Below are 27,915 nucleotides of genomic sequence, written 5' to 3'. Positions count from 1 at the left end.
TTACATGCTGATGGCCGTCTGCACTCTTGGACTCTTCCACATCTGCTCCAGAAGCTTCAGGGTGTTGGGAGCAGCAGCCGTGATGGGGCGGCCATGGGAAGGAAAGGGGAGAGTGAGAGTCGAGCAGGCACTGGGGCCCTGCCGTCCTGAGGCTGCGGAGCCAACCCCACAGGCTCCAGTGTGCTCATCTCCAGAGCTTCTCCGCAGCCCGGGTCACTTCCTACAGCGAGGGAGGAGCCCCCGTCTTCCACACACTTCCCCAGCCCTCACAGCCTGTAACTGTGCCCAGACAGGGAAGGCCAAGGCCGTGGCATCTCATTCCTCCAAGAGGCGGCCACCATCTCCAGGACGTCGTGCACAGCATGTGATTCCCTCCCTCCCTCCTCCTCCAGGGCCTGCCTCTGCTCTTCTGATGAATCCCGTGTCTTTTCTCCCTGTTGATCACCAATCCCGCTGCTCTCCAACAAAAAACACAGGAGGGAAGGGCAGGGCTGCGCCGCCAGGCCCTCCATAAACCCGTGGGTCGCACCCTCGGTCGGCGGCACCTGCCGCAGGCCTGGGGCCGAGTGGGGCCTGTGGGACAGGTTGACAACCGATGTCACAGATTGAGTGACTGCTGTATGCCTGGGCTGACCTTAGGGACCTGGAAAATGCTGAACCCTCACAAGAATCCCACAAGCTTCTGAAAGCTTAGAAACGCTGTCACGGGACTCCAGGGAAAGCCCCTTGTCCCACTGCCTTAATCCTCAAGTGAGGCTGCGGTTGTCAGCACGTGAATGAACGGGCCCTGCCAGGTTTTGCCTGAGCTGTGGGAGGACTGGGCGGGAGGGCATCTGGCAGGCCTGAGACAGGGAGCAAGCTGGGCCTGACTGCAGCGTGGGGTGCAGGACAAGGCTGTCAGGCCACAGCGGAGGGTGTGACAAGACAAGTGACCCCGATGCCAGCTGCCCAGCAGCTCTGTCCTGGGCCCAGTGGATTCCAGGAACCAGGTTATAAGGAGAGTAAGAGCCACTGCCCACAGCAACACAGCAGCCACTTCACACACACACCCTAGGATTCCTGTTGGACACCAAGAGTCTTGGTGACAACTGGATACTGAATTCTCAAAACCAATTCAGCTTCCATTCCTAGCTCAAGGATTTGGGACTGGGTGAGAAGTGGAGGCCAGAGCCGTGCTCGAGCATGAGATTCCCACTTGGGTCTCTAGGACGGGGGCACACAGTAATCCCAGAGGAGGATTCTCTGCCTCAGGAGACCCAGGGAGTGCCCTGTGACCAGGAGCAGATGCTGGACAGGAAGGTGCTGCTGCAGGTCCCCAGAGTGCAGAGGGAGAGGGTGGACTCCTGCCACCTTCTGGCACACGCATGAAGGACTCTGTGTCCAGGGTCACAGAGCAGCTGTGAGGGGCTGTGTCCCACCTCACTCCCCGTACAGCACTCAATGCCACACCTGCATACTCATCTCTTGTTCTCCATTCACAAAGGACACTACTCGCTCCCCTCAACACACACACAAAACCCAGGGCTTTGGTGTTCACTGTGGCGGCACAGGCAGGAGAGATCTGGTCTTCTGGAAAAGGTCATCTTGCCCATGGAAACAAAACTCCTTCCATTTCTCATTAACATGCAGAAAGAACAAACCACACCCCTACACCTATTTCCTTTTATATTTACTGACTTCGCAGCTCCCAGCCGAGGTGCAAAAACCACAGGTGTAACCCAACTGTCCCCAAGAACCCTGTGCCCCAGCCCCACCTGGAGTGTCTCCGCTGCTGGCAGAGTCTTTGTCATCACTGGTTTCAGGACTGCTGTCCTCAGAGCTACCTACAGAGACACAAACATCAGAGAAGGGTGACTTCAGAGTGACTGGAACAGCACTCCTGCTCCACGCACAGCCACACTGGGTGACACCAGGTGCCCTGCTCCACCCTCTGTGATCTCAGACTCTCCCTGCGCTCTGTGGACTCAGCTGGGAGCCTTCAGATGAGACAGAAAACCTGAAAAAAATCCCCCTTCACCCATTCACCTCAACTGGGCCATTATGGCTGTCAGCTCCCCTCTGAGAACCCTGAATTTCCAACACAGATGCACGCGTGTTGAGTTAGGTGAGTGCAGTGGACAGAACGTGGGACAGGCTCATGACGGCTGGCCCGGAGAACGTTCTGACAGGACGGCACTGCTCTCTGCAGTGTGAGCATTGAAATACTGGGTACTTGAAGCATGGCTCTTGAGAGGAGGTTCTGAATTGTTTACTTTTATTTCTTGAAATTAATTTAAATTAAATATAAATAAGCACAGATGCCTGCCAGGTGCCTTTCCACCCAATTGTGCCACAGCTCAGGCAAAACCTGGCAGGGCCCCTTCATTCACGTGCTGACAACCGCAGCCTCACCTGCGGATTAAGGCAGTGGGGCAAGGGGCTTTCCCTAGGGTCCCGTTACAGGGCACATAGATGGGTCGTGGAGGGTCAGTTCTGAAGGCTTTAGTAAGAAAGGCTTGTGGAGGAGGGAACTGAAAACACTGAGGTGTCAGGACCACTCCAATGGCAGGAGGAAAGAGGCAGGCCTGCTACCAGATGAGACTTATTAGAAAAACGAGGTTTAGAAGCGGATTCCCAGTGAAAACAAATGAGTTCGGAGAGATAATGGAAACAGTTTTGTTCTGTTACTACCCAGTGAACGTTTGCCCAGGCGTTGGCAGGATTTCCTTTAGGTTAACCAAAGTGTCCTTAGCGTGGAATCAACTGCATTCTTTGGTAAGATTATGCTTTCCTTTTTTTTTTTTTTTTTTTTTTTTTGAGACCCAGTCTGGGACTGCCGGCCAGCCTGGAGTGCAGTGGCCCAATCTTGGCTCACTACAACCTCCACCTCCCAGGTTCAAGCTATTCTCTTGCCTCAGCCTCCCAAGTAGTTGAGATTACAGGCACTCACCACCATGTGCAGCTAATTTTTGGTATTTTTTAGCGGAGACAGGTTTCACTATGTTAACCAGGATGCTCTCAAACCCCTAACCTCGTGATCCATCTGCCTGGTGCTCCCAATGTGCTGGGATTACAGGCATAAGCCACCATGCCGAGCCAAGATTGCACTTTCAGTGACAACTACCCCACACACACCCAGGCACACTGAGCACCACAGCATATGCATTTACACAGATGCACGCCAGCCCTGTGCACACAACTCCATCCCAACTACAGAACACAGAGCTGCTCCCAGGGACTGAAGAATGTGGCCATCGTCCCTTATCTCAAAACAATATTTCTCTCATTGACAAAAGGAAGCTCAATTCAGGCTTTCTGTCTACAAAAAAGCAAGTGAGACAGTACCACGTTCCTCATCATGTAAAATACTCATCCACACTGAGGAGGGTCCCCAATACGTACCGTTCTCCAAGACTCCTGAGGCCAACTGTAAGAAATGGAAACATATTGCTGTTAGCAACAGACCATGCTGGATCCTGTGTACACAGATGTCTTGTTCACTTACTGACATTAGAAAAGCAAATTGGAAAAAGGCAAAGTAACTCATAATGGAAACAGGACAAAAAACATCATGTGAAAAGCATAAGTCTTTCTTGGAGGATGTTTCCTCCAAGTTTATGTGGCTTGGCAGTTAAGTAATTTTGCTCCAAAAAGACAATCAAGCAACTGAGGAATAAAACAAGTGCCCCTCAGTGCATGGCTGGTGCTGCCATTTTCTCCTCCTGCCTTAAATCAAACCTCAGTGGGGAACAGACGCTCACTCAGAATTCTCCCCACCAAGGACACTGTATAAATCACCTATGATACATGGGGTCAGAGTCTCCTACCTTACTGAAATACGAAAGGAGAAAGTTAAGAAACGTTTTCTCCAACCAAACCAGGTGGACTGACCTTCCATTGCGGTGGCTCCTCCTCCTCATCAAAGGAACGGTGCGGGCTGACTTCCACCACCGCATATTCTGCAGAAAGTAGGGGAACACAGAGTGACCGTCAGCAGGTGCAGGGGAGCAGCAGGGAAGAGGGGTTTTCTAGCCCCAGGTCACCTCATCAACGTGAAATAGCCCATCTCAAACAGGGCACCCCACCCAGGGCCGGCTGTGTGTCCCGGCAGCCTCCTCAGGGCTCCTGTCCTGCCTCCTCATCTGACCTGAGCTCACTTGACCTCCCTTCCTGAGTCCTTCCAAGCTCATTTCCTCCCTAGAATCTACGTCTGGTGCTTCTGTGTGTGTCAGTCATTCTGCGATATGTTATACTCGGTAAAAAGCAACCTTTCTTCTGAGATATCTCGTTCTAGCCAAAATATATGGAATATTCACTAATCTTTTGTGTTGAGGACAACACATTTTTGAAAATACTTAGTTATCCTCTCCTTTCAAGGTAGCCCCTATGCAGCAAGTGCGATCTGTCCTTGCACTCGACCTTCCCAACGCAATGTCTGCGTGTGTCGGGAGTCCTTGCTGCTCACACTGACACTGGCTCTGACACTGGAACAGCCCATCATGGGGGCAGCAGGCGGGCACTGACCCTCTCCATCCCAGATGTGCCGGAGGTTCCCGCAGGGAAAGTGGGTGGCGGCCCAAAACCCAAGTGGTTCTTTGAGATCATAGTCAGTGCTGTGTCTTGACTGTGTTCACTACTCAACTAAAGCATTTTTCCACTTATTCCTTTTATTTCTTCATTTGGCAGATAGCCAGTGTTACCGAAGCTGGAGTGGTGTGACATGATCTCTGCTCACTGGAACCTGCACCTCCAGGGATCAAGTGATCTTCCCCACTCTGTCATCCAGGTAGCTTGCACAACAGGTGTGCCACCACACCCAGGTACTTTTTGTATTTTTAATCGATATGAACTTTCACCACGTTGCCTAGGCTGATCTCCAACTCCTGGACTCAAGCAATGCACTGGCCTTGGCCTCTCAGAGTGCTAGGATTAGAGGCATGAGCCACGCACCCGGCGCACCTCAGCACGTCAAATGCTGGTGAAAATCCGGTTATAAAACACAATAGAGTACGTGCCTGATTATCTCTCTGCTTTAGACCACGAGCTGAGAAATGATGCCACCACTACCGCCAACCACCTGTGAGCTCGCTTCTCTGTGTTTCACATTAATAAATACACATAGAAAACTCCAGTGTAAAATGAACCTCCTCATACTCTGCGTCAGGCAGCCCTTGAGACCTCCCTAAAATGACAGACAGTGTTTGAGACCTGTCAAGACTCTTATCCTTCCACATGCACAGATGCCAGAACTGCCTGGCATAATGACGAGTTATACCAGGGCCACCTGGTGAATGCACAATAGTAACCCACTGCATCAGTCCTCCTGTTCCTGAGTTCAAATTTCTCTCTTCCATTTAGGAGATTGAGAGCCTGGGAAATCCATCTCTGCACCATCTCTATGTGAGGAGTGAGGATATTACATTTACCTTCAGGTACAGCTGAGGTGGAGGATGAATGGGTTAATTTACATGAAATGTGCAGTAGCGATTCAATGTTTTAGAAAGTTTTTCTGAATTTCTAGTTAAATGCACATACACTCCCAAAGACATTCCCAATCACTCCACACGGCCGTCTCCTCCATACCTCATGGCCCTCATGCACACCGCCCTATTCCATCTACATGGCGACTCTTCCTCCAGGGACCCCAGGGGATGGTCACGGTTCTTTACTGGATGGACTGAGGGTTTTTTAAACGAAACTGCCCCTATCTGCTTTCGGTCAAGAAGCTAAAACCAAAACAGCTGTCCAGCAAAAGCAGGAGAGTAAGTGCCACCTGTTGCCACACTGAAGATCTTTCCTTAGCCAAGGGGCGCTTCCAGAATACACACCTTTTTCCTTGGTGGGTTCCTCTGCCTGCATGGAGAGAAAGAAAAACACCGTGAGCTTCAGCCCATCCTGAGGCTTGAGTGTACAGGGCTTTTCTTCACTTGTTGACATTACAAGACCAGATGGGAAAGAGAGTTCAAGTCAAAGGAACGCAGAAGAACAGGACAGCTGACTCATGCTAAAGTCGGTCTTGCAGGATATTCCCTCTGAAGGTCCTGGGGCTTGGCAATGAAGTGATTTTGCCCCAAGCACAGAATCAAGCTGCTGGGGAGGAAGCTCACTGCCCCTCAGTGCGTGGCTGGTGCTGCCATTTTCTCCTCCTGCCTTAAATCAAGCCTCAGTGGGGAACAGACGCTCACTCAGAATTCTCCCGACCAAGAACACTGTATAAACCACCTATGATACAGAGGGTCAGATTCTCCTACCTTACTGAAATTCAAAAGGATAAAGTTAAGAAACATTTTCTCCAAGCAAACCAGGTGGACTGACCTTCCACAGTGGTGGCTCCTCCTCTTCTGAGGATTCGTACGAGAACGGTTCCACCAGGGTATATTCTGTGGGAAGTAGGAGGACACAAAGTGACCGTCAGCAGGTGCAGGGGAGGAACAGGGAAAAGAGGTTTTCTAGCCCCAGGTCACCTCATCAACGTGAAATAGCCCATCTCAGACGGGGCACCGCACCCAGGGCCGGCTGTGTGTCCCGGCAGCCTCCTCAGGGCTCCTGCCTCCTCATCTGACCTGAGCTCACTTGCCCTCCCTTCCTGAGTCCTTCCAAGCTCATTTCCTCCCTAGAATCCACGTCTGGTGCTTCTGTGTGTGTCAGTCATTCTGCGATATGTTATACTCGGTAAAAAGCAACCTTTCTTCTGAGATATCTCATTCTAGCCAAAATATATGGTATATTCACTAATCTTTGGTGTTGAAGACAATAAAACTTTGAAAATACTTAGTTATCCTCTCCTTTAAACGCAGCCCCTATTTAGCAAGTGCTGTCTGTCCTTGCCCTCGACCTTCTCAACACAATGTCTGCGGGTGTCGGGAGTCCTTGCTGCTCACACTGACACTGGCTCTGACCCTGGAACAGCCCGTCATGGGGACAGCAGGCGGGCGCTGACCCTCTCCATCCCAGATGTGCGGGAGGTTCCCACAGGGAAGGTGGGTGGGAGCCCAACACCCAAGTGGTTCCTTGAGATCATAGTCAGTGCTGTGTCTCGACTGTGTTTACTACTAAACTAAAGTACTTTTCCACTTGTACCTTTTTTTCTCTTTCGGCACATGGTCTCTGTTACCGAAGCTGCGGTGGTGTGACATGATCTCTGCTCACTGGAACCTGCACCTCCAGGGATCAAGTGATCTTCCCCACTCTGCCATCCAGGTAGCTGGCACAACAAGTGTGCCACCACACCCAGGCAACTTCTTGTATTTTTAGTCCATATGAACTTTCACCACATTGCCTAGGCTGATCTCCAACTTTTGGACTCAAGCAATCCACTGTCTTCGGCCACTCAACATGATAGGATTATGGGCTTGAGCCATGCACCCGGCCCACCTGCGCATGTCGAATGCTTGTGAAAATCCGGTTATTAAACACAATAGAGTATGTGCCTGATTATTTCTCTACTTTGGACCAAGAGCTGAGAAATGCGGTCACCATGACCGGCAACCACCCGTGAGCTGGCTTCTCTGTGTTTCGCATTAATAAATGCACATAAAAAAATTCCAGCATAAAATGTACCTATTGATTCTCTGCGTCAGGCAGCCCTTGAGACCTCCCTAAAACGACAGACAGTGTCTGGGACCTCTCAAGACTCTTATCCTTCCACATGCACAAACAGATGTCAGAACTGCCTGGCATAATGACGAGTTATACCAGGGCCACCTGGTGAATGCACAATAGTAACCCACTGCATCAGTCCTCCTCCCGTTCCCAAGTTCACATTTTCCTCTTCCGTTTAGGAGATTGAGTGCCTGGGAAATCCCATCTCTGCACCATCTCTATGTGAGGAGTGAGGATATTACATTTACCTTCAGATTCAGCTGCGGTGGAGGATGAATGGGTTAATTTATGTGAAATGTGCAGTAGCGATCCAATGTTTTAGAAAGTTTTTCTGAATTTTCTGGGTAAATGCACATACATTCCCAAAGAAATTCCGAATCACTCCGAACGGCCGTCTCCTCCACAACTCATCGCCCTCATGCACACCGCCCTATTCCATCTACATTGCAATGCTGCCTCCAGGGACTCCAGGGGACGGTCACGGTTGTTTACTGGATGAACTGAGCCTTTTTAAAACCAAACTGCCCGTATCTGCTTTCAGTCAAAAAGCTAAAACCAAAACGGCTGTCCAGCAAAAGCAGGAGAGTAAGTGCCACCTGTTGCCACACTGAAGATCTTTCCTTAGCCAAGGGGCCCTTCCAGAATACACACCTTTTTCCTTGGTGGGTTCCTCTGCCTGCATGGAGAGAAAGAAAAACACCGTGAGCTTCAGCCCATCCTGAGGCTTGAGTGTACAGGGCTTTTCTTCACTTGTTGACATTACAAAACCAGATGGGAAAGAGTGTTCAAGTCAAAGGAACGCAGAAGAATAGGACAGTTGACTCATGCTAAAGTCGGTCTTGCAGGATATTCCCTCTGAAGGTCCTGGGGCTTGGCAATGAAGTGACTTTGCCCCAAGCACAAAATCAAGCTGCTGGGGAGGAAGCTCACTGCCCCTCAGTGCGTGGCTGGTGCTGCCATTTTCTCCTCCTGCCTTAAATCAAGCCTCAGTAGGGAACAGACGCTCACTCAGAATTCCCCCCACCAAGGACATTGGATAAACCACCTATGATACATACGGTCAGATTCTCTTACTTTACTAAAATTCAAAAGGAGAAAGTTAAGAAAGCTTTTCTCCAAGCAAACCAGGTGGACTGACCTTCGGCTGTGGTGGCTTCTCCTCTTCTGAGGATTCGTACGAGAACGGTTCCACCAGGGTACATTCTGTGGGAAGTAGGAGAACACAGCGTGACCGTCAGCAGGTGCATGGGAGGAGCAGGGAAGAGAGGTTTTCTAGCCCCAGGTCACCTCATCAACGTTAAATAGCCCATATCAAACAGGGCATCCCACCCAGGGCCGGCTGTGTGTCCCGGCAGCCTCCTCAGGGCTCCTGCCTCCTCATCTGACCTGAGCTCACTTGCCCTCCCTTCCTGAGTCCTTCCAAGCTCATTTCCTCCCTAGAATCCACGTCGGGTGCTTCTGTGTGTATCAGTCATTCTGCGATATGTTATACTTGGTAAAAAACAACCTTTCTTCTGAGACATCACATTCTAGCCAAAATATACGGAATATTCACTAATCTTTGGTGTTGAAGACAATAAAACTTTGAAAATACTTAGTCATCCTCTCCTTTAAACGCAGCCCCTATTTAGCAAGTGCTGTCTGTCCTTGCACTCGACCTTCTCAACACAATGTCTGCGGGTGTCGGGAGTCCTTGCTGCTCACACTGACACTGGTTCTGACCCTGGAACAGCCCGTCATGGGGACAGCAGGCGGGCGCTGACCCTCTCCATCCCAGATGTGCCGGAGGTTCCCACAAGGAAGGTGGGTGGGAGCCCAACACCCAAGTGGTTCCTTGAGATCATAGTCAGCGCTGTGTTTGACTGTGTTTACTACTCAACTAAAGCATTTTTCCACTTATTCCTTTTTTTCTCTTTTGGCACATCGTCTCTGTTACCGAAGCTGCGGTGGTGTGACATGATCTCTGCTCACTGGAACCTGCACCTCCAGGGATCAAGTGATCTTCCCCACTCTGCCATCCAGGCAGCTGGCACAACAGGTGTGCCACCACACCCAGGTAACTTCTTGTATTTTTAGTCCATATGAACTTTTACCACATTGCCTAGGCTGATCTCCAACTTTTGGACTCAAGCAGTCCACTGTCTTCGGCCACTCAACATGATAGGATTACGGGCATGAGCCATGCACCCAGCCCACTTGTGCATGTCAAATGCTTGTGAAAATAAGGTTAGTAAACACAATAGAGTATGTCCCTGATTATTTCTCTACTTTAGACCAAGAACTGAGACATGAGGTCACCATGACCGGCAACCACCCGTGAGCTCGCTTCTCTGGGTTTCGCATTAATAAATGCACATAAAAAAATTCCAGCGTAAAATGTACCTATTGATTCTCTGCGTCAGGCAGCCCTTAAGACCTCCCTAAAATGACAGACAGTGTTTGGGAACTCTCAAGACTCTTATCCTTCCACATGCAAAAACAGATGCCAGAACTGCCTGGCATAATGACGAGTTATACCAGGGCCACCTGGTGAATGCACAATAGTAACCCACTGCATCAGTCCTCCTCCCGTTCCTGAGTTCACATTTCCCTCTTCCGTTTAGGAGATTGAGAGCCTGGGAAATCTCATCTCGGCACCATCTCTATGTGAGGAGTGAGGATATTACATTTACCTTCAGATTCAGCTGCGGTGGAGGATGAATGGGTTAATTTATGTGAAATGTGCAGTAGTGATTCAATGTTTTAGAAAGTTTTTCTGAATTTTCTAGTTAAATGCACATACATTCCCAAAGACATTCCCAATCACTACACACGGCCGTCTCCTCCATACCTCATCGCCCTCATTCACACCACCCTATTCCATCTACCTGGCAATTCTGCCTCCAGGGACCCAAGGGGATGGTCACGGTTCTTTACTGGATGGACTGAGCCTTTTTAAAACCAAACTGCCCCTATCTGCTTTCGGTCAAAAAGCTAAAACCAAAACGACTGTCCAGCAAAAGCAGGAGAGTAAGTGCCACCTGTTGCCACACTGAAGATCTTTCCTTAGCCAAGGAGCACTTCCAGAATACACACCTTTTTCCTCGGTGGGTTCCTCTGCCTGCATGGAGAGAAAGAAAAACACCGTGAGCTTCAGCCCATTCTGAGGCTTGAGTGTACAGGGCTTTTCTTCACTTGTTGACATTACAAGACCAGATGGGAAACAGTGTTCAAGTCAAAGGAACGCAGAAGAACAGGACAGCTGACTCATGCTAAAGTCGGTCTTGCAGGATATTCCTTCTGAAGGTCCTGGGGCTTGGCAATGAAGTGATTTTGCCCAAAGCACAGAATCAAGCTGCTGGGGAGGAAGCTCACGGCCCCTCAGGGTGTGGCTGGTGCTGCCATTTTCTCCTCCTGCCTTAAATCAAGCCTCAGTGGGGAACAGACGCTCACTCAGAATTCTCCCCACCAAGGACACTGTATAAACCACCTATGATACATACAGTCAGATTCTCCTACCTTACTGAAATTCAAAAGGAGAAAGTTAAGAAAGCTTTTCTCCAAGCAAACCAGGTGGACTGACCTTCCGCTGTGGTGGCTTCTCGTCATCTGAGGATTCGTATGAGAACGGTTCCACCAGGGTATATTCTGTGGGAAGTAGGAGGACACAGAGTGACCGTCAGCAGGTGCAGGGGAGGAGCAGGGAAGAGACATTTTCTAACCCCAGGTCACCTCATGAACGTGAAATAATCCATCACAAAGTGGGTACAACTTAGGGCCGGCTGTGTGTCCCGGCAGCCTCCTCAGGGCTCCTGCCTCCTCATCTGACCTGAGCTCACTTGCCCTCCCTTCCTGAGTCCTTCCAAGCTCATTTCCTCCCTAGAATCCACGTCTGGTGCTTCTGTGTGCATCAGTCATTCTGCGATATGTTATACTTGGTGAAAAAGAAAACCTTTCTTCTGAGACATCTCATTCTAGCCAAAATATATGGTATATTCACTAATCTTTGGTGTTGAAGACAATAAAACTTTGAAAATACTTAGTTATCCTCTCTTTTAAAAGCAGCCCCTATTTAGCAAGTGCTGTCTGTCCTTGCCCTCGACCTTCTCAACACAATGTCTGCGGGTGTCGGGAGTCCTTGCTGCTCACACTGACACTGGCTCTGACCCTGGAACAGCCCGTCATGGGGGCAGCAGGCGGGCGCTGACCCTCTCCATCCCAGATGTGCCGGAGGTTCCCACAAGGAAGGTGGGTGGGAGCCCAACACCCAAGTGGTTCCTTGAGATCATAGTCAGCGCTGTGTTTGACTGTGTTTACTACTCAACTAAAGCATTTTTCCACTTATTCCTTTTTTTCTCTTTTGGCACATCGTCTCTGTTACCGAAGCTGCGGTGGTGTGACATGATCTCTGCTCACTGGAACCTGCACCTCCAGGGATCAAGTGATCTTCCCCACTCTGCCATCCAGGCAGCTGGCACAACAGGTGTGCCACCACACTCAGGTAACTTCTTGTATTTTTAGTCCATATGAACTTTTACCACATTGCCTAGGCTGATCTCCAACTTTTGGACTCAAGCAGTCCACTGTCTTCAGCCACTCAACATGATAGGATTACGGGCATGAGCCATGCACCCAGCCCACCTGCACATGTCGAAAGCTTTTGGAAATCAGGTTAGTAAACACAAGAGAGTATGTCCCTGATTATTTCTCTACTTTAGACCAAGAGCTGAGAAATGTGGTCACCATGACCGACAACGACCCGTGAGCTGGCTTCTCTGTGTTTCGCATTAATAAATGCACATAGAAAATTCCAGCATAAAATGTACCTATTGATTCTCTGCGTCAGGCAGCCCTTAAGAGCTCTCTAAAGTAACAGACAGTGTTTGGGAACTCTCAAGACTCTTATCCTTCCACATGCACATACAGATGCCAGAACTGCCTGGCATAATGACGAGTTATACCAGGGCCACCTGGTGAATGCACAATAGTAACCCACTGCATCAGTCCTCCTCCTGTTCCTGAGTCCACATTTCCCTCTTCCGTTTAGGTGATTGAGAGCCTGGGAAATCCATCTCTGCACCATTTCTATCTGAGGAGTGAGGATATAACATTTACCTTCAGGTACAGCTGAGGTGGAGGATGAATGGGTTAATTTATGTGAAATGTGCAGTAGGGATCCAATGTTTTAGAAAGTTTTTCTGAATTTTCTAGTTAAATGCACATACACTCCCAAAGACATTGCCAATCACTCTGCACGGCCGTCTCCTCCACAACTCATCGCCCTCATGCACACCACCCTATTCCATCTACATGGCAATTCTGCCTCCACGGACGCCAGCGTATGGCCACAGTTCTTTAATGGATGGACTGAGCCTTTTTAAAACCAAACGGCCCCTATCTGCTTTAGGTCAAGAAGCAAAAACCAAAACAGCTGTCCAGCAAAAGCAGGAGAGTAAGTACCACCTGTTGCCACACTGAAGATCTTTCCTTAGCCAAGGGGCGCTTCCAGAATACACACCTTTTTCCTTGGTGGGTTCCTCTGCCTGCATGGAGAGAAAGAAAAACACCGTGAGCTTCAGCCCATCCTGAGGCTTGAGTGTACAGGGCTTTTCTTCACTTGTTGACTTTACAAGACCAGATAGGAAAGAGAGTTCAAGTCAAAGGAATGCAGAAGAACAGGACAGCTGACTCATGCTAAAGTCGGTCTTGCAGGATATTCCCTCTGAAGGTCCTGGGGCTTGGCAGTGATGTGATTTTGCCCCAATCACAGAATCAAGCTGCTGGGGAGGAAGCTCACTGCCCCTCAGTGCGTGGCTGGTGCTGCCATTTTCTCCTCCTGCCTTAAATCAAGCCTCAGTGGGGAACAGACGCTCACTCAGAATTCTCCCCACCAAGGACACTGTATAAACCACCTATGATACATACAGTCAGATTCTCCTACCTTACTGAAATTCAAAAGGAGAAAGTTAAGAAACATTTTCTCCAAGCAAACCAGGTGGACTGACCTTCCGCTGTGGTGGCTTCTCGTCATCTGAGGATTCGTATGAGAACGGTTCCACCAGGGTATATTCTGTGGGAAGTAGGAGGACACAGAGTGACCGTCAGCAGGTGCAGGGGAGGAGCAGGGAAGAGAGGTTTTCTAGCCCCAGGTCACCTCATCAACGTGAAATAGCCCATCTCAGACAGGGCACCGCACCCAGGGCCGGCTGTGTGTCCCGGCAGCCTCCTCAGGGCTCCTGCCTCCTCATCTGACCTGAGCTCACTTGCCCTCCCTTTCTGAGTCCTTCCAAGCTCATTTCCTCCCTAGAATCCACGTCTGGTGCTTCTGTGTGCATCAGTCATTCTGCGATATGTTATACTTGGTAAAAAAAAAAAAAAAAAAAAAAAAAAAAAAAAACCTTTCTTCTGAGACATCTCATTCTAGCCAAAATATATGGTATATTTACTGATCTTTGGTGTTGAAGACAATAAAGCTTTGAAAATACTTAGTTATCCTCTCCTTTAAACGCAGCCCCTATTTAGCAAGTGCTGTCTGTCCTTGCCCTCGACCTTCTCAACACAATGTCTGCGGGTGTCGGGAGTCCTTGCTGCTCACAGTGACACTGGCTGACACTGGAACAGCCCGTCATGGGGGCAGCAGGCGGGCGCTGACCCTCTCCATCCCAGATGTGCGGGAGGTTCCCACAAGGAAGGTGGGTGGGAGCCCAACACCCAAGTGGTTCCTTGAGATCATAGTCAGCGCTGTGTTTGACTGTGTTTACTACTCAACTAAAGCATTTTTCCACTTATTCCTTTTTTTCTCTTTTGGCACATCGTCTCTGTTACCGAAGCTGCGGTGGTGTGACATGATCTCTGCTCACTGGAACCTGCACCTCCAGGGATCAAGTGATCTTCCCCACTCTGCCATCCAGGCAGCTGGCACAACAGGTGTGCCACCACACCCAGGTACCTTCTTGTATTTTTAGTCCATATGAACTTTCACCACATTGCCTAGGCTGATCTCCAACTTTTGGACTCACGCAGTCCACTGTCTTCGGCCACTCAACATGATAGGATTACGGGCATGAGCCATGCACCCAGCCCACCTGCGCATGTCGAATGCTTTTGGAAATCAGGTTAGTAAACACAAGAGAGTATGTCCCTGATTATTTCTCTACTTTAGACCAAGAGCTGAGAAATGAGGCCACCATGACCGGCAACCACCCGTGAGCTGGCTTCTCTGTGTTTCGCATTAATAAATGCACATAGAAAATTCCAGCATAAAATGTACCTATTGATTCTCTGCGTCAGGCAGCCCTTAAGAGCTCTCTAAAGTAACAGACAGTGTTTGGGAACTCTCAAGACTCTTATCCTTCCACATGCACATACAGATGCCAGAACTGCCTGGCATAATGACGAGTTATACCAGGGCCACCTGGTGAATGCACAATAGTAACCCACTGCATCAGTCCTCCTCCTGTTCCTGAGTTCACATTTCCCTCTTCCGTTTGGGTGATTGAGAGCCTGGGAAATCCATCTCTGCACCATTTCTATCTGAGGAGTGAGGATATAACATTTACCTTCAGGTACAGCTGAGGTGGAGGATGAATGGGTTAATTTATGTGAAATGTGCAGTAGGGATCCAATGTTTTAGAAAGTTTTTCTGAATTTTCTAGTTAAATGCACATACACTCCCAAAGACATTGCCAATCACTCTGCATGGCCGTCTCCTCCACAACTCATCGCCCTCATGCACACTACCCTATTCCATCTACATGGCAATTCTGCCTCCACGGACCCCAGGGTATGGTCACAGTTCTTTACTGGATGGACTGAGCCTTTTTTAAACAAACGGCCCCTATCTGCTTTAGGTCAAGAAGCAAAAACCAAAACAGCTGTTCAGCAAAAGCAGGAGAGTAAGTACCACCTGTCGCCACACTGAAGATCTTTCCTTAGCCAAGGGGCGCTTCCAGAATACACACCTTTTTCCTTGGTGGGTTCCTCTGCCTGCATGGAGAGAAAGAAAAACACCGTGAGCTTCAGCCCATCCTGAGGCTTGAGTGTACAGGGCTGTTCTTCACTTGTTGACATTACAAGACCAGATGGGAAAGAGAGTTCAAGTCAAAGGAATGCAGAAGAACAGGACAGCTGACTCATGCTAAAGTCGGTCTTGCAGGATATTCCCTCTGAAGGTCCTGGGCTTGGCAGTGAAGTGATTTTGCCCAAAGCACAGAATCAAGCTGCTGGGGAGGAAGCTCACTGCCCCTCAGTGCGTGGCTGGTGCTGCCATTTTCTCCTCCTGCCTTAAATCAAGCCTCAGTGGGGAACAGACGCTCACTCAGAATTCTCCCCACCAAGGACACTGTATAAACCACCTATGATACATACGGTCAGATTCTCCTACCTTACTGAAATTCAAAAGGAGAAAGTTAAGAAACATTTTCTCCAAGCAAACCAGGTGGACTGACCTTCCGCTGTGGTGGCTTCTCGTCATCTGAGGATTCGTATGAGAACGGTTCCACCAGGGTATATTCTGTGGGAAGTAGGAGGACACAGAGTGACCGTCAGCAGGTGCAGGGGAGGAGCAGGGAAGAGACATTTTCTAGCCCCAGGTCACCTCATCAACGTGAAATAATCCATCACAAAGTGGGTACAACTCAGGGCCGGCTGTGTGTCCCGGCAGCCTCCTCAGGGCTCCTGCCTCCTCATCTGACCTGAGCTCACTTGCCCTCCCTTCCTGAGTCCTTCCAAGCTCATTTCCTCCCTAGAATCCACGTCTGGTGCTTCTGTGTGCATCAGTCATTCTGCGATATGTTATACTTGGTAAAAAGCACTTTCCTCTGAGACATCTCATTCTAGCCAAAATATACGGAATATTCAGCAATCTTTTGTGTTGAAGACAATACATGTTTAAAAATACTTAGCTATCCTCTTTCTAAAATGCAGCCCCTATGTAGAAAGGGCGATCTTGCTAAATATCTTTGCATGTCCTTGCACTTGATCTTCTCAACGCAATGCCTGCGTGTGTCGGGAGTCCTTGCTGCTCACACGCACACTAGCTCTGACACTGGAACAGCCCGTCATGGGGGCAGCAGGCGGGCGCTGACCCTCTCCTTCCCAGCTGTGCGGGAGGTTCCTGCAGGGAAGGTGGGTGGGAACCCAACACCCGAATGGTTCCTTCAGATCGTAGTCAGCGCTGTGTTTGACTGTGTTTACTACTAAACTAAAGCACTTTCCCACTTATTACTTTTTTTTTTTCATTTGGCAGATGGCCTTTGTTATCCAAGCTGGAGTGGCGTGACATGATCTCTGCTCACTGGAACCTGCACCTCCAGGATCCAGTGATCTTCCCCACTCTGCCATCCAGGTGCCCCAACAGGTGTGCCACCACACCCAGGTACTTTTTGTATTTTTAGTCGATATGAACTTTCACCACGTTGCCTAGGCTGATCTCCAACTCCTGGACTCAAGCAATCCACTGGCCTTGGCCTCTCAAAGTGCTAGGATTAGAAGCATGAGCCACGCACCCGGCCCACCTGAGCATGTTGAATGCTTGTAAAAATCCAGTTATTAAACAAAATAGAGTATGTCCCTGATTATTTCTCTGCTTTAGACGAGCGGAAAAATGATGCCACCACTACCGCCAACCACCCGTGAGCTCGCTTCTCTGTGTTTCCCATTAATAAATGCACGTAGAAAAGTCCAGCGTATAATGAACCTCCTCATACTCTGTGTCAGGCAGCCCTTGAGACCTCCCTAAAATGACAGACAGTGTTTGGGACCTCTCAAGACTCTTATCCTTCCACATGCACAAACAGATGCCAGAACTGCCTGGCATAATATGGAGTTATACCAGGGCCACCTGGTGAATGCACAATAGTAACCCACTGCATCAGTCCTCCTCCCGTTCCTGAGTTCACATTTCCCTCTTCCGTTTAGGAGATCGAGAGCCTGGGAAATCCATCTCTGCACCATCTCTATGTTAGGAGTGAGGATATAACATTTACCTTCAGGTTTAGCTGTGGTGGAGGATGAATGGGTTAATTTAGGTGAAATGTGCAGTAGCGATTCAATGTCTTAGAAAGTTTTCGGCATTTTCTGGGTCAATGCGCATACACTACCAAGGACATTCCCAATCACTCCACACGGCCGTCTCCTCCATACCTCATGGCCCTGATGCACACCACCCTACTCCATCTGCATGGAAATTCTGCCTCCAGGGAGTCGAGGGGATGTTCACGGTTCTTTACCGGTTGGACTGAAGGTTTTTTATACCAAACTGCCCCTATCTGCTTTCTGTCAGGAAGCTCAAACCGGAGCGGCCCTCCAGCCATAGCAGAAGAGTAAGTGGCACCTGTTGCCACACTGAAGATCTTTCCCTAGCCATAGAGCACTTCCAAATACACACCTTTTTCCTTGGTGGGTTTCTCTGCCTGCATCGAGAGAAAGAAAAACACCGTGAGCTTCAGACCATCCTGAGGCCTGAGTTTACAAGTCTTTTTTTCACTTGTTGACATTAGAAGAGCAGATGGGAAAGAGAGTTCAAGTCAAAGGAACACAGAAGAGCAGGACAGCTGACTCATGCAGGATATTCCCTCTGAAGGTCCTGGGGCTTGGCAATGAAGTGATTTTGCCCGAAACACAGAATCAAGCTGCTGGGGAGGAAGCTCACTGCCCCTCAGTGCGTGGCTGGTGCTGCCATTTTCTCCTGCCTTAAGTCAAGCCTCAGTGGGGAACAGACGCTCCCTCAGAATTCTCCCCACCAAGGACACTGTATAAATCACCCATGATACATGGGGTCAGATTCTCCTACCTTCCTGAATTCAAAATGAGAAAGTTAACAAAGATTTTCTCCAAGCAAACCAGGTGGACTGACCTTCCGCTGTCGTGGCTTCTCATCATCTGTGGATTGGTACGAGAACGGTTCCACCAGCGTATATTCTGTGGGAAGTAGGAGGACACAGAGTGACCGTCAGCAGGTGCAGGGGAGGAGCAGGGAAGAGAGGTTTTCTAGCCCCAGGTCACCTCATCAACGTGAAATAGCCCATCTCAGACAGGGCACCCCACCCAGGGCCGGCTGTGTGTCCCGGCAGCCTCCTCAGGGCTCCTGCCTCCTCATCTGACCTGAGCTCACTTGCCCTCCCTTCCTGAGTCCTTCCAAGCTCATTTCCTCCCTAGAATCCACATCTGGTGCTTCTGTGTGTATCAGTCATTCTGCGATATGTTTTACTTGGTAAAAAGCAACCTTTCTTCTGAGACATCACATTCTAGCCAAAATATACGGGATATTCACTAATGTTTTGTGTTGGGGACAATACATTTTTGAAAATACTCAGTTATCCTGTTTTTTAAACGTAGCTTCTATGTAGCAAGTGCTGTCTGTCCTTGCACCCCACCTTCTCGATGCAATGTCTGCGGGTGTCGGGAGTCCCTGCTGCTCACACTGACACTGGCTCTGACCCTGGAACAGCCCGTCATGGGGACAGCAGGCGGGCACTGACCCTCTCCATCCCAGATGTGCCGGAGGTTCCCACAGAGAACGTGGGTTGGAGCCCAACACCCGAGTGGTTCTTTGGGATCATTGTCAGCGCTGTGTTTGACTGTGTTCACTACTAAACTAAAGCATTTTCCCACTTATTCCTTTTTTTTTTTTTTTTTTTTCATTTGGCAGATGGCCTGTATTACCCAAGCTGGAGAGGTGTGATATGATCTCTGCTGAGTGGAACCCGCACCTACCACGATCAAGTGTTCTTCCCTACTCTGCCATCCAGGTAGCTGGCACAACATGTGTACCACCACACCCAGGTACTTCTTGTATTTTTAGTCGATATGAACTTTCACCACGTTGCCTAGGCTGATCTCCAACTCCTGGACTCAAGCAATCCACTCACCTTGGCCTCTCAAAGTGCTAGGATTACAGGCATGAGCCACGTACCCGGCCCGCCTGAGCATGTCAAATGCTGGTGAAAATCCGGTTATTAAACACAACAGAGTATGTGCCTGATTATTTCTCTGCTTTAGACCACGAGCTGAGAAATGAGGCCTCCACTACCGCCAACCACCCATCAGCTCGCTTCTCTGTGTTTCACATTAATAAATACACATAGAAAACTCCAGTGTAAAATGTACCTACCGATACTCTGAGTCAGGCAGCCCTTGAGACCTCCCTAAAGTGACAGACAGTGTTTGGGAGACTCTTATCTTTCCACATGCACGAACAGATGCCAGAACTGCCTGGCATAATGACGAGTTATACTAAGGCCGCCTGGTGAATGCACAATAGTAACCCACTGCATCAGTCCTCCTCCCGTTCCTGAGTTCACATTTCCCTCTTTTGTTTCGGAGATTGAGGGCCTGAGAAATCCATCTCTGCACCATTTCTATGTGAGGAGTGAGGATATAACATTTACCTTCAGGTTCAGTTGCGGTGGAGGATGAATGGGTTTATTTAGGTGAAATGTGCAGTAGCAATTCAATGTTTTAGAAAGTTTTTCTGCATTTTCTGGGTAAATGCACATACACTCCCAAAGACATTCCCAATCACTCCGCACGGCCGTCTCCTCCACACCTCATCACTCTCATGCACACCGCCCTATTCAATCTACATTGCAATGCTGCCTCCAGGGACTCAGGGAGATGGTCACGCTTCTTTACTGCATGGACTGAGTGTTTTGTAAGCCAAAACTGTCCGTATTTCCTTTCTGTCAGGAAACTCAATCCAAAGCGGCCCTCCAGCTATAGCAGGAGAGTAAGTGGCACCTGTTGCCACACCAAAGATCTTTCCTTAGCCAAGGGGCGCTTCCAGAATACACACCTTTTTCCTTGGTAGGTTTCTCTGCCTGCATGGAGGGAAAGAAAAACACCGTGAGCTTCAGCCCATCCTGAGGCTTGAGTGTACAGGGTTTTTCTTCACTTGTTGACATTACAAAACCAGATGGGAAAGAGTGTTCAAGTCAAAGGAACGCAGGAGAACAGGACAGCTGACTCATGCTAAAGTCGGTCTTGCAGGATATTCCCTCTGAAGGTCCTGGGGCTTGGCAATGAAGTGATTTTGCCCGAAACACAGAATCAAGCTGCTGGGGAGGAAGCTCACTGCCCCTCAGTGCATGGCTGGTGCTGCCATTTTCTCCTCCTGCCTTAAATCAAGCCTCAGTGGGGAACAGAGTCTCACTCAGTATTCCCTCCACCAAGGACACTGTATGAATCACCCATCATACGTAGGGTCAGATTCTCCTACCTTACTGAAATTTAAAAGGAGAAAGTTAAGAAAGCTTTTCTCCAAGCAAACCAGGTGGACTGACCTTCCGCTGTCGTGGCTTCTCATCATCTGAGGATTCGTATGAGAACGGTTCCACCAGGGTATATTCTGTGGGAAGTAGGAAGACACAGAGTGACCATCAGCAGGTGCAGGGGAGGAGCAGGGAAGAAAGGTTTTCTAGCCCCAGGTCACCTCATCAACGTGAAATAGCCTATCTCAAACAGGGCACCCCACCCAGGGCCGGCTGTGTGTCCCGGCAGCCTCCTCAGGGCTCCTGCCTCCTCATCTGACCTGAGCTCACTTGCCCTCCCTTCCTGAGTCCTTCCAAGCTCATTTCCTCCCTAGAATCCATGTCTGGTGCTTCTGTGTGCATCAGTCATTCTGCGATATGTTATACTTGGTAAAAAGCAAACTTTCCTCTGAGATATCTCATTCTAGCCAAAATGTACAGTATGTTCACCAATCTTTCCTGTTGAATACAATAAAACTTTGAAAATACTTAGTTAACCTCTCCATTTAAATCTAGCCCTTATTTAGCAAGCGCTATCTCCCCGTACATTCGACCTCAACACAATGTCTGCGTGTGTCGGGAGTCCTTGCTGCTCACACGTACACTGCCTCTGACACTGGAACAGCCCGTTATGGGGGCAGCAGGCGGGGCGCTGACCCTCTCCATCCCAGATGTGCCGGAGATTCCCGCAGGGAAGGTGGGTGGGAGCCCAACACCCAAGTGGTTCATTGAGGTCATAGTCAGTGCTGTGTCTCGACTCTGTTTACTACTAAACTAAAGTACTTTTCAACTTATTCCTTTTTTTTTTTCTTGTGGCAGTTGGTCTCTGTTACCAACGCTGGAGTGGTGTGACAGGATCTCTGCTTACTGGAACCTGCACCTCCAGAAATCAAGTGATCTTCCCCACTCTGCCATCCAGGTAGCTGGCACAACAGGTGTGCCACCACACCCAGGTACTTTTTGTATTTTTAGTCGACATTAACTTTCACCACATTGCCTAGGCTGATCTCCAACTCCTGGACTCAAGCAATCCACTTGCCTTCGCCTCTCAAAGTGCTAGGATTACCGGCATAAGCCATGCATCTGGCCCACCTGAGCATGTCAAATGCTTGTGAAAATCGGATTATTAAACACAAAAGTATATGTCCCTGATTATTTCTCTGTGCCAGATCACGAGCAGAGAAATGATGCCACCACTACCGCCAACCACCCGTCAGCTCGCTTCTCTGTTTCACATTAATAAATGCACATAGAAAAGTCCAGTGTAAAATGAACCTCCTCACACTCTGCGTCAGGCAGCCATTGAGACCTCCCTAAAATGACAGACAGTGTTTGGGACCTGTCAAGACTCTTATCCTTCCATTACACAAAGAGATGCCAGAGCTGCCTGGCATAATGACGAGTTATACCAGGGCCACCTGGTGAATGCACAACAGTAACCCACTGCATCAGTCCTCCTCCCGTTCCTGAGTTCACATTTCCCTCTTCCGTTTAGGAGATTGAGAGCCTGGGAAATCCATCTCTGCACCATCTCTATCTGAGGAGTGAGGATATAACATTTACCTTCAGATACAGCTGAGGTGGAGGATGAATGGGTTAATTTATATGAAATGTGCAGTAGCGATTCAATGTTTTAGAAAGTTTTTCTGAATTTTCTAGTTAAATGCACATACACTCCCAAAGACATTCCCAATCACTCCGCATGGCCGTCTCCTCCATACCTCATCGCCCTCATGCGTACCGCCCTATTCCATCCACATGGCAATTCTGCCTCCAGGGACTCAAGGGGATGGTCACCGTTCCTTAGTGGATGGACTGTATGTTTTTTATACCAAACTGCCCCTATTTCCTTTCTGTCAGGAAGCTCAAACCAGAGCAGCCCTCCAGCAAAAGCAGGAGAGTAGGTGCCACCTGTTGCCACACTGAAGATCTGTCCTTAGCCAAGGGGCGCTTCAGGAATACACACCTTTTTCATTGGTGGGTTTCTTTGCCTGCATAGAGAGAAAGAAAAACACTGTGAGCTTCAGACCATCCTGAGGCTTGAGTGCACACAGCATTTCTTCACTTCTTGACATTAGAACAGCAGATGGGAAAGACTGTTCAAGTCAAAGGAACGCAGAAGAAGAACAGGACAGCTGACTCATGCCAAAGTCGGTCTTGCAGGATATTCCCTCTGAAGGTCCTCGGGCTCGGCAATGAAGTGCTTTTGCCCCAAGCACAGAATCAAGCTGCTGGGGAGGAAGCTCACTGCCCCTCAGTGCGTGGCTGGTGCTGCCATTTTCTCCTGCCTTAAATCAAGCCTCAGTGGGGAACAGACGCTCACTCAGAATTCTCTCCACCAAGGACACTGTATAAACCACCTATGACACAGAGGGTCAGATTCTCCTACTTTACTGAAATTCAAAAGGAGAAAGTTAAGAAAGCTTTTCTCCAAGCAAACCAGGTGGACTGACCTTCCGCTGTGGTGGCTTCTCGTCATCTGAGGATTCGTATGAGAACGGTTCCACCAGGGTATATTCTGTGGGAAGTAGGAGGACACAGAGGGACCGTCAGCAGGTGCAGGGGAGGAGCAGGGAAGAGACATTTTCTAACCCCAGGTCACCTCATGAACGTGAAATAATCCATCACAAAGTGGGTACAACTTAGGGCCGGCTGTGTGTCCTTGCAGCCTCCTCAGGGCTCCTGCCTCCTCATCTGACCTGAGCTCACTTGCCCTCCCTTCCTGAGTCCTTCCAAGCTCATTTCCTCCCTAGAATCCACGTCTGGTGCTTCTGTGTGCATCAGTCATTCTGCGATATGTTATACTTGGTAAAAAGGCAACCTTTCTTCTGAGACATCTCATTCTAGCCAAAATATACAGAATATTCACTAATCTTTGGTGCTAAGGACAATACATTTTTGAAAATACCTAGTTATCCTGTTTTTTAAACATAGCTTCTGTGTAGCAAGTGCTGTCTGTCTTTGCACCCCACCTTCTCGATGCAATGTCTGCGAGTGTCAGGAGTTTGTTGCTGCTCACACGCACACTGGCTCTGACCCTGGAACAGCCCGTCATGGGGACAGCAGGTGGGCGCTGACCCTCTCCATCCCAGATGTGCCGGAGGTTCCCACAGAGAAGGTGTGTGGGAGCCCAACACCCAAGTGGTTCCTTGAGATCATAGTCAGCACTGTGTTTGACAGTGTTTACTATAAACTAAAGCATTTTTGCACTTATTCCTTTTTTCCCTTTGGCAAATGGTCCCTGTTACCCAAACTGGAGTGGTGTGACCCGATCTCTGCTCACTGGAAACTGCACCTCCAGGGATCAAGTGATCTTCCCCACTCTGCCATCCAGGTAGCTGGCAGAACAGGTGAGCCACCACACCCAGTTACTTTTTGTATTTTTAGTCGATATGAACTTTCACCACGTTGCCTAGGCTGATCTCCAACTCCTGGACTCAAGCAATCCACTCACCTTGGCCTCTCAAAGTGCTAGGATTACAGGCATGAGCCATGCACCCGGCCCGCCTGAGCATGTCAAATGCTGGTGAAAATCTGGTTATTAAACACAATAGAGTATGTCCCTGATTATTTCTCTGCTTTAGACCGCGAGCTGAGAAATGATGCCACCACTACCGCCAACCACCCGTCAGCTCGCTTCTCTGTGTTTCACATTAATAAATACACATAGAAAACTCCAGTGTAAAATGTACCTACCGATACTCTGAGTCAAGCAGCCCTTAAGACCTCCCTAAAATGACGGAGAGTGTTTGGGACCTGTCAAGACTCTTATCCTTCCACATGCACAAACAGATGCCATAGCTGCCTGGCATAATGACGAGTTATACCAGGGCCGCCTGGTGAATGCACAATAGCTACCCACTGCATCAGTCCTCCTCCTGTTCCTGAGTTCACATCTGACTCTTCCATTTAGGATATTGAGACCCTGGTAAATCCATCTCTGCACCATCTCTATGTGAGGAGTAAGGATATAACATTTACCTTCAGGTACAGCTGAGGTGGAGGATGAATGGGTTAATTTATGTGAAATGTGCAGTAGCGATCCAATGTTTTAGAAAGTTTTTTTGAATTTTCTGGGTAAACGCACATACACTCCCAAAGACATTCCCAATCATTCCACATGGCTGTCTCTTCCATACCTCATCGTCCTGATGCACACCACCCTATTCCATCTACCTGGCAATTCTGACTCCAGGGACTCAAGGTGATGGTCACGGTTCTTTTCTGGATGGACTGAGGGTTTTTTAAACCAAACTGCCCCTATCTGCTTTCTGTCAGAAAGCTCAAACCAAAGCGGCCCTCCAGGAAGAGCAGGAAAGTGCCACCTATTGCCACACTGAAGATCTTTCCCTAGCCATACAGCGCTTCCAGAATACACACCTTTTTCCTTGGTGGGTTCCTCTGCCTGCATGGAGAGAAAGAAAAACACTGTGAGCTTCAGATCATCCTGAGGCTTGAGTATACACAGGATTTCTTCACTTGTTGACATTACAAGACCAGATGGGAAAGAGTGTTCAAGTCAAAGGAACGCAGGAGAACAGGACAGCTGACTCATGCTAAAGTCGGTCTTGCAGGATATTCCCTCTGAAGGTCCTGGGGCTTGGTAATGAAGTGATTTTGCCCCAAGCACAGAATCAAGCTGCTGGGGAGGAAGCTCACTGCCCCTCAGTGCGTGGCCGGTGCTGCCATTTTCTCCTCCTGCCTTAAATCAAGCCTCAGTGGGGAACAGACGCTCACTCAGAATTTTCCCCACCAAGGACACTGTATGAATCACCCATGATACATGGGGTCAGATTCTCCTACCTTACTGAAATTCAAAAGGAGAAAGTTAAGAAAGCTTTTCTCCAAGCAAACCAGGTGGACTGACCTTCCGCTGTCGTGGCTTCTCATCACCTGAGGATTGGTACGAGAACGGTTCCACCAGGGTATATTCTGTGGGAAGTAGGAGGACACAGAGTGACCGTCAGCAGGTGCAGGGGAGGAGCAGGGAAGAGAGGTTTTCTAGCCCCGGGTCACCTCGTCAACGTGAAATAGCCCATCTCAGACAGGGCACCCCACCCAGGGCCGGCTGTGTGTCCTTGCAGCCTCCTCAGGGCTCCTGCCTCCTCATCTGACCTGAGCTCACTTGCCCTCCCTTCCTGAGTCCTTCCAAGCTCATTTCCTCCCTAGAATCCATGTCTGGTGCTTCTGTGTGTATCAGTCATTCTGCGATATGTTATACCTGCTAAAAGGCAACCTTTCTTCTGAGACATCTCATTCTAACCAAAATATATGATATATTCACCAATCTTTTGTGTTGAAGACAATAAAGCTTTGAAAATACTTAGTTATCCTCTCCTTTAAAGGTAGCCCTTATTTATCAAGCGCTATCTCTCCATACATTCGACCTTCTCAACGCAATGTCTGCGTGTGTCGGGAGTCCTTGCTGCTCACACACACACTGGCTCTGACACTGGTACAGCCCGTCATGGGGGCAGCAGGCGGGCGCTGACCCTCTTCTTCCCAGCTGTACCCGAGGTTCCCGCAGGGAAGGTGGGTGGGAGGCCCACACCCAAGTTGTTCCTTGAGATCATAGTCAGCGCTGTGTTTGACTGTGTTTACTACTAAACTAAAGCATTTTTCCACTTATTCCTTTTTTTTATTATTATTTGGCAGATGGCCTGTGTTACCCAAGCTGGAGTGGTGTGACATGATCTCTGCTCACTGGAACCTGCACCTCCAGGATCAAGTGATCTTCCCCACTCTGCCATCCAGGTAGCTGGCACAACAGGTGTGCTACCACATTCAGGTAACGTTTTGTATTTTTAGTCGATACAGACTTTCACCACGTTGCCTAGGCTGATCTCCAGCTTCTGGACTCAAGCAAGGCACTGGCCTCGGCCTCTCAAAGTGCTAGGATTAGAGGCATGAGTCATGCACCCGGCCCACCTCAGCATGTCGAATGCTTGTGAAAATCGGGTTATTAAACACAATAGAGTATGTGCCTGATTATTTCTCTGCTTTAGACCATGAGCTGAGAAATGATGCCACCACTACCGCCAACCACCCATCAGCTCGCTTCTCCGTTTCCCATTAATAAATGCACATAGAAAAGTCCAGAGTAAAACGAACCTCCTCATACTCTGCGTCAAGCAGCCCTTAAGACCTCTCTAAAGTGACAGACAGTGTTTGGGAGACTCTTATCCTTCCACATGCACAAACAGATGCCAGAACTCCCTGGCATAATGACGAGTTATACCAAGGCCGCCTGGTGAATGCACAATAGTAACCCGCTGCATCAATCTTCCTCCCGTTCCTGAGTTCACATTGGCCTCCTCCGTTTGGGAGATTGAGAGCCTGGGAAATCCATATCTGCACTATTTCTATGTAAGGAGTGAGAATATACCATTTACCTTCAGGTTCAGCTGTGGTGGAGAATGAATGGGTTAATTTATGTGAAATGTGCAGTAGCGATTCAATGTTTTAGAAAGTTTTCTGAATTTTCTGGGTAAATGCACATACACTCCCAAAGACATTCCCAATCACTCCGCACGGCCGTCTCCTCCACACCTCATCGCCCTCATGCACACCGCCCTATTCCACCTACATGGAAATGCTGCCTCCAGGGACTCCAGGGGATGGTCACGGTCCTTTACTGGATAAATTGAGTGTTTTTTAAACCAAACTGCCCCTATTTCCTTTCTGTGAGGAAGCTCAAACCAAAGCGGCTGTCCAGCAAGAGCAGGAAAGTAAGTGGCACCTTTTGCCACACTGAGGATCTTTCCTTAGCCAAGGAGCACTTCCAGAATACACACCTTTTTCCTTGGTGGGTTCCTCTGCCTGCATGGAGAGAAAGAAAAACACTGTGAGCTTCAGACCATCCTGAGGCTTGAGTGTACAGGGCTTTACTTCGCTTGTTGACATTAGAAAACCAGATGGGAAAGAGAGTTCAAGTCAAAGGAACACAGAACAGGACAGCTGACTCATGCTAAAGTCGGTCTTGCAGGATATTCCTTCTGAAGGTCCTGGGGCTTGGCAATGAAGTGACTTTGCCCCAAGCACAGAATCAAGCTGCTGGGGAGGAAGCTCACTGCCCCTCAGTGCATGGCTGGTGCTGCCATTTTCTCCT

General features: G+C 49.0%; 1 protein-coding gene across 1 annotated transcript; it reads right to left on the bottom strand.

Moving 5' to 3' along the window:
- On the bottom strand, positions 1-27,632 carry LOC141582506 (uncharacterized). Its single transcript, XM_074390712.1, has 24 exons — positions 27,602-27,632; positions 25,675-25,739; positions 25,188-25,212; positions 23,261-23,325; positions 22,774-22,798; positions 20,841-20,905; positions 20,354-20,378; positions 18,416-18,480; positions 17,948-17,972; positions 16,008-16,072; positions 15,522-15,546; positions 13,566-13,630; positions 13,079-13,103; positions 11,144-11,208; positions 10,657-10,681; positions 8,720-8,784; positions 8,233-8,257; positions 6,295-6,359; positions 5,808-5,832; positions 3,871-3,938; positions 3,382-3,406; positions 1,724-1,823; positions 446-573; positions 1-152 (listed from the first exon to the last, which is right to left on the bottom strand). The coding sequence occupies exons 1-24, from the start codon at positions 27,630-27,632 to the stop codon at positions 1-3; spliced, it is 1,314 nt and encodes a 437-aa protein (XP_074246813.1).
- Positions 27,633-27,915: the final 283 nt, after the last annotated feature.

Source organism: Saimiri boliviensis, chromosome 20 (assembly GCF_048565385.1).
Source record: "Saimiri boliviensis isolate mSaiBol1 chromosome 20, mSaiBol1.pri, whole genome shotgun sequence".
NCBI classification, from domain to species: Eukaryota; Metazoa; Chordata; class Mammalia; order Primates; family Cebidae; genus Saimiri; species Saimiri boliviensis.
The sequence above is the reverse complement of the archived record's forward strand: the minus strand, read 5'-3'. Positions and strand labels throughout refer to the sequence as shown.

Bases quoted from the DNA above. Each gene is read 5' to 3' on its own strand.
- LOC141582506 (XM_074390712.1), bottom strand. From the start codon at position 27,632: ATGCAGGCAGAGGAACCCACCAAGGAAAAAG. The intron at 15,547-16,007 runs GTCAGTCCACCT...CTCTCCATGCAG, and splicing joins AGAAGCCACCACAGCGGAAG to GCAGAGGAACCCACCAAGGA. The intron at 8,258-8,719 runs GTCAGTCCACCT...CTCTCCATGCAG, and splicing joins AGAAGCCACCACAGCCGAAG to GCAGAGGAACCCACCAAGGA.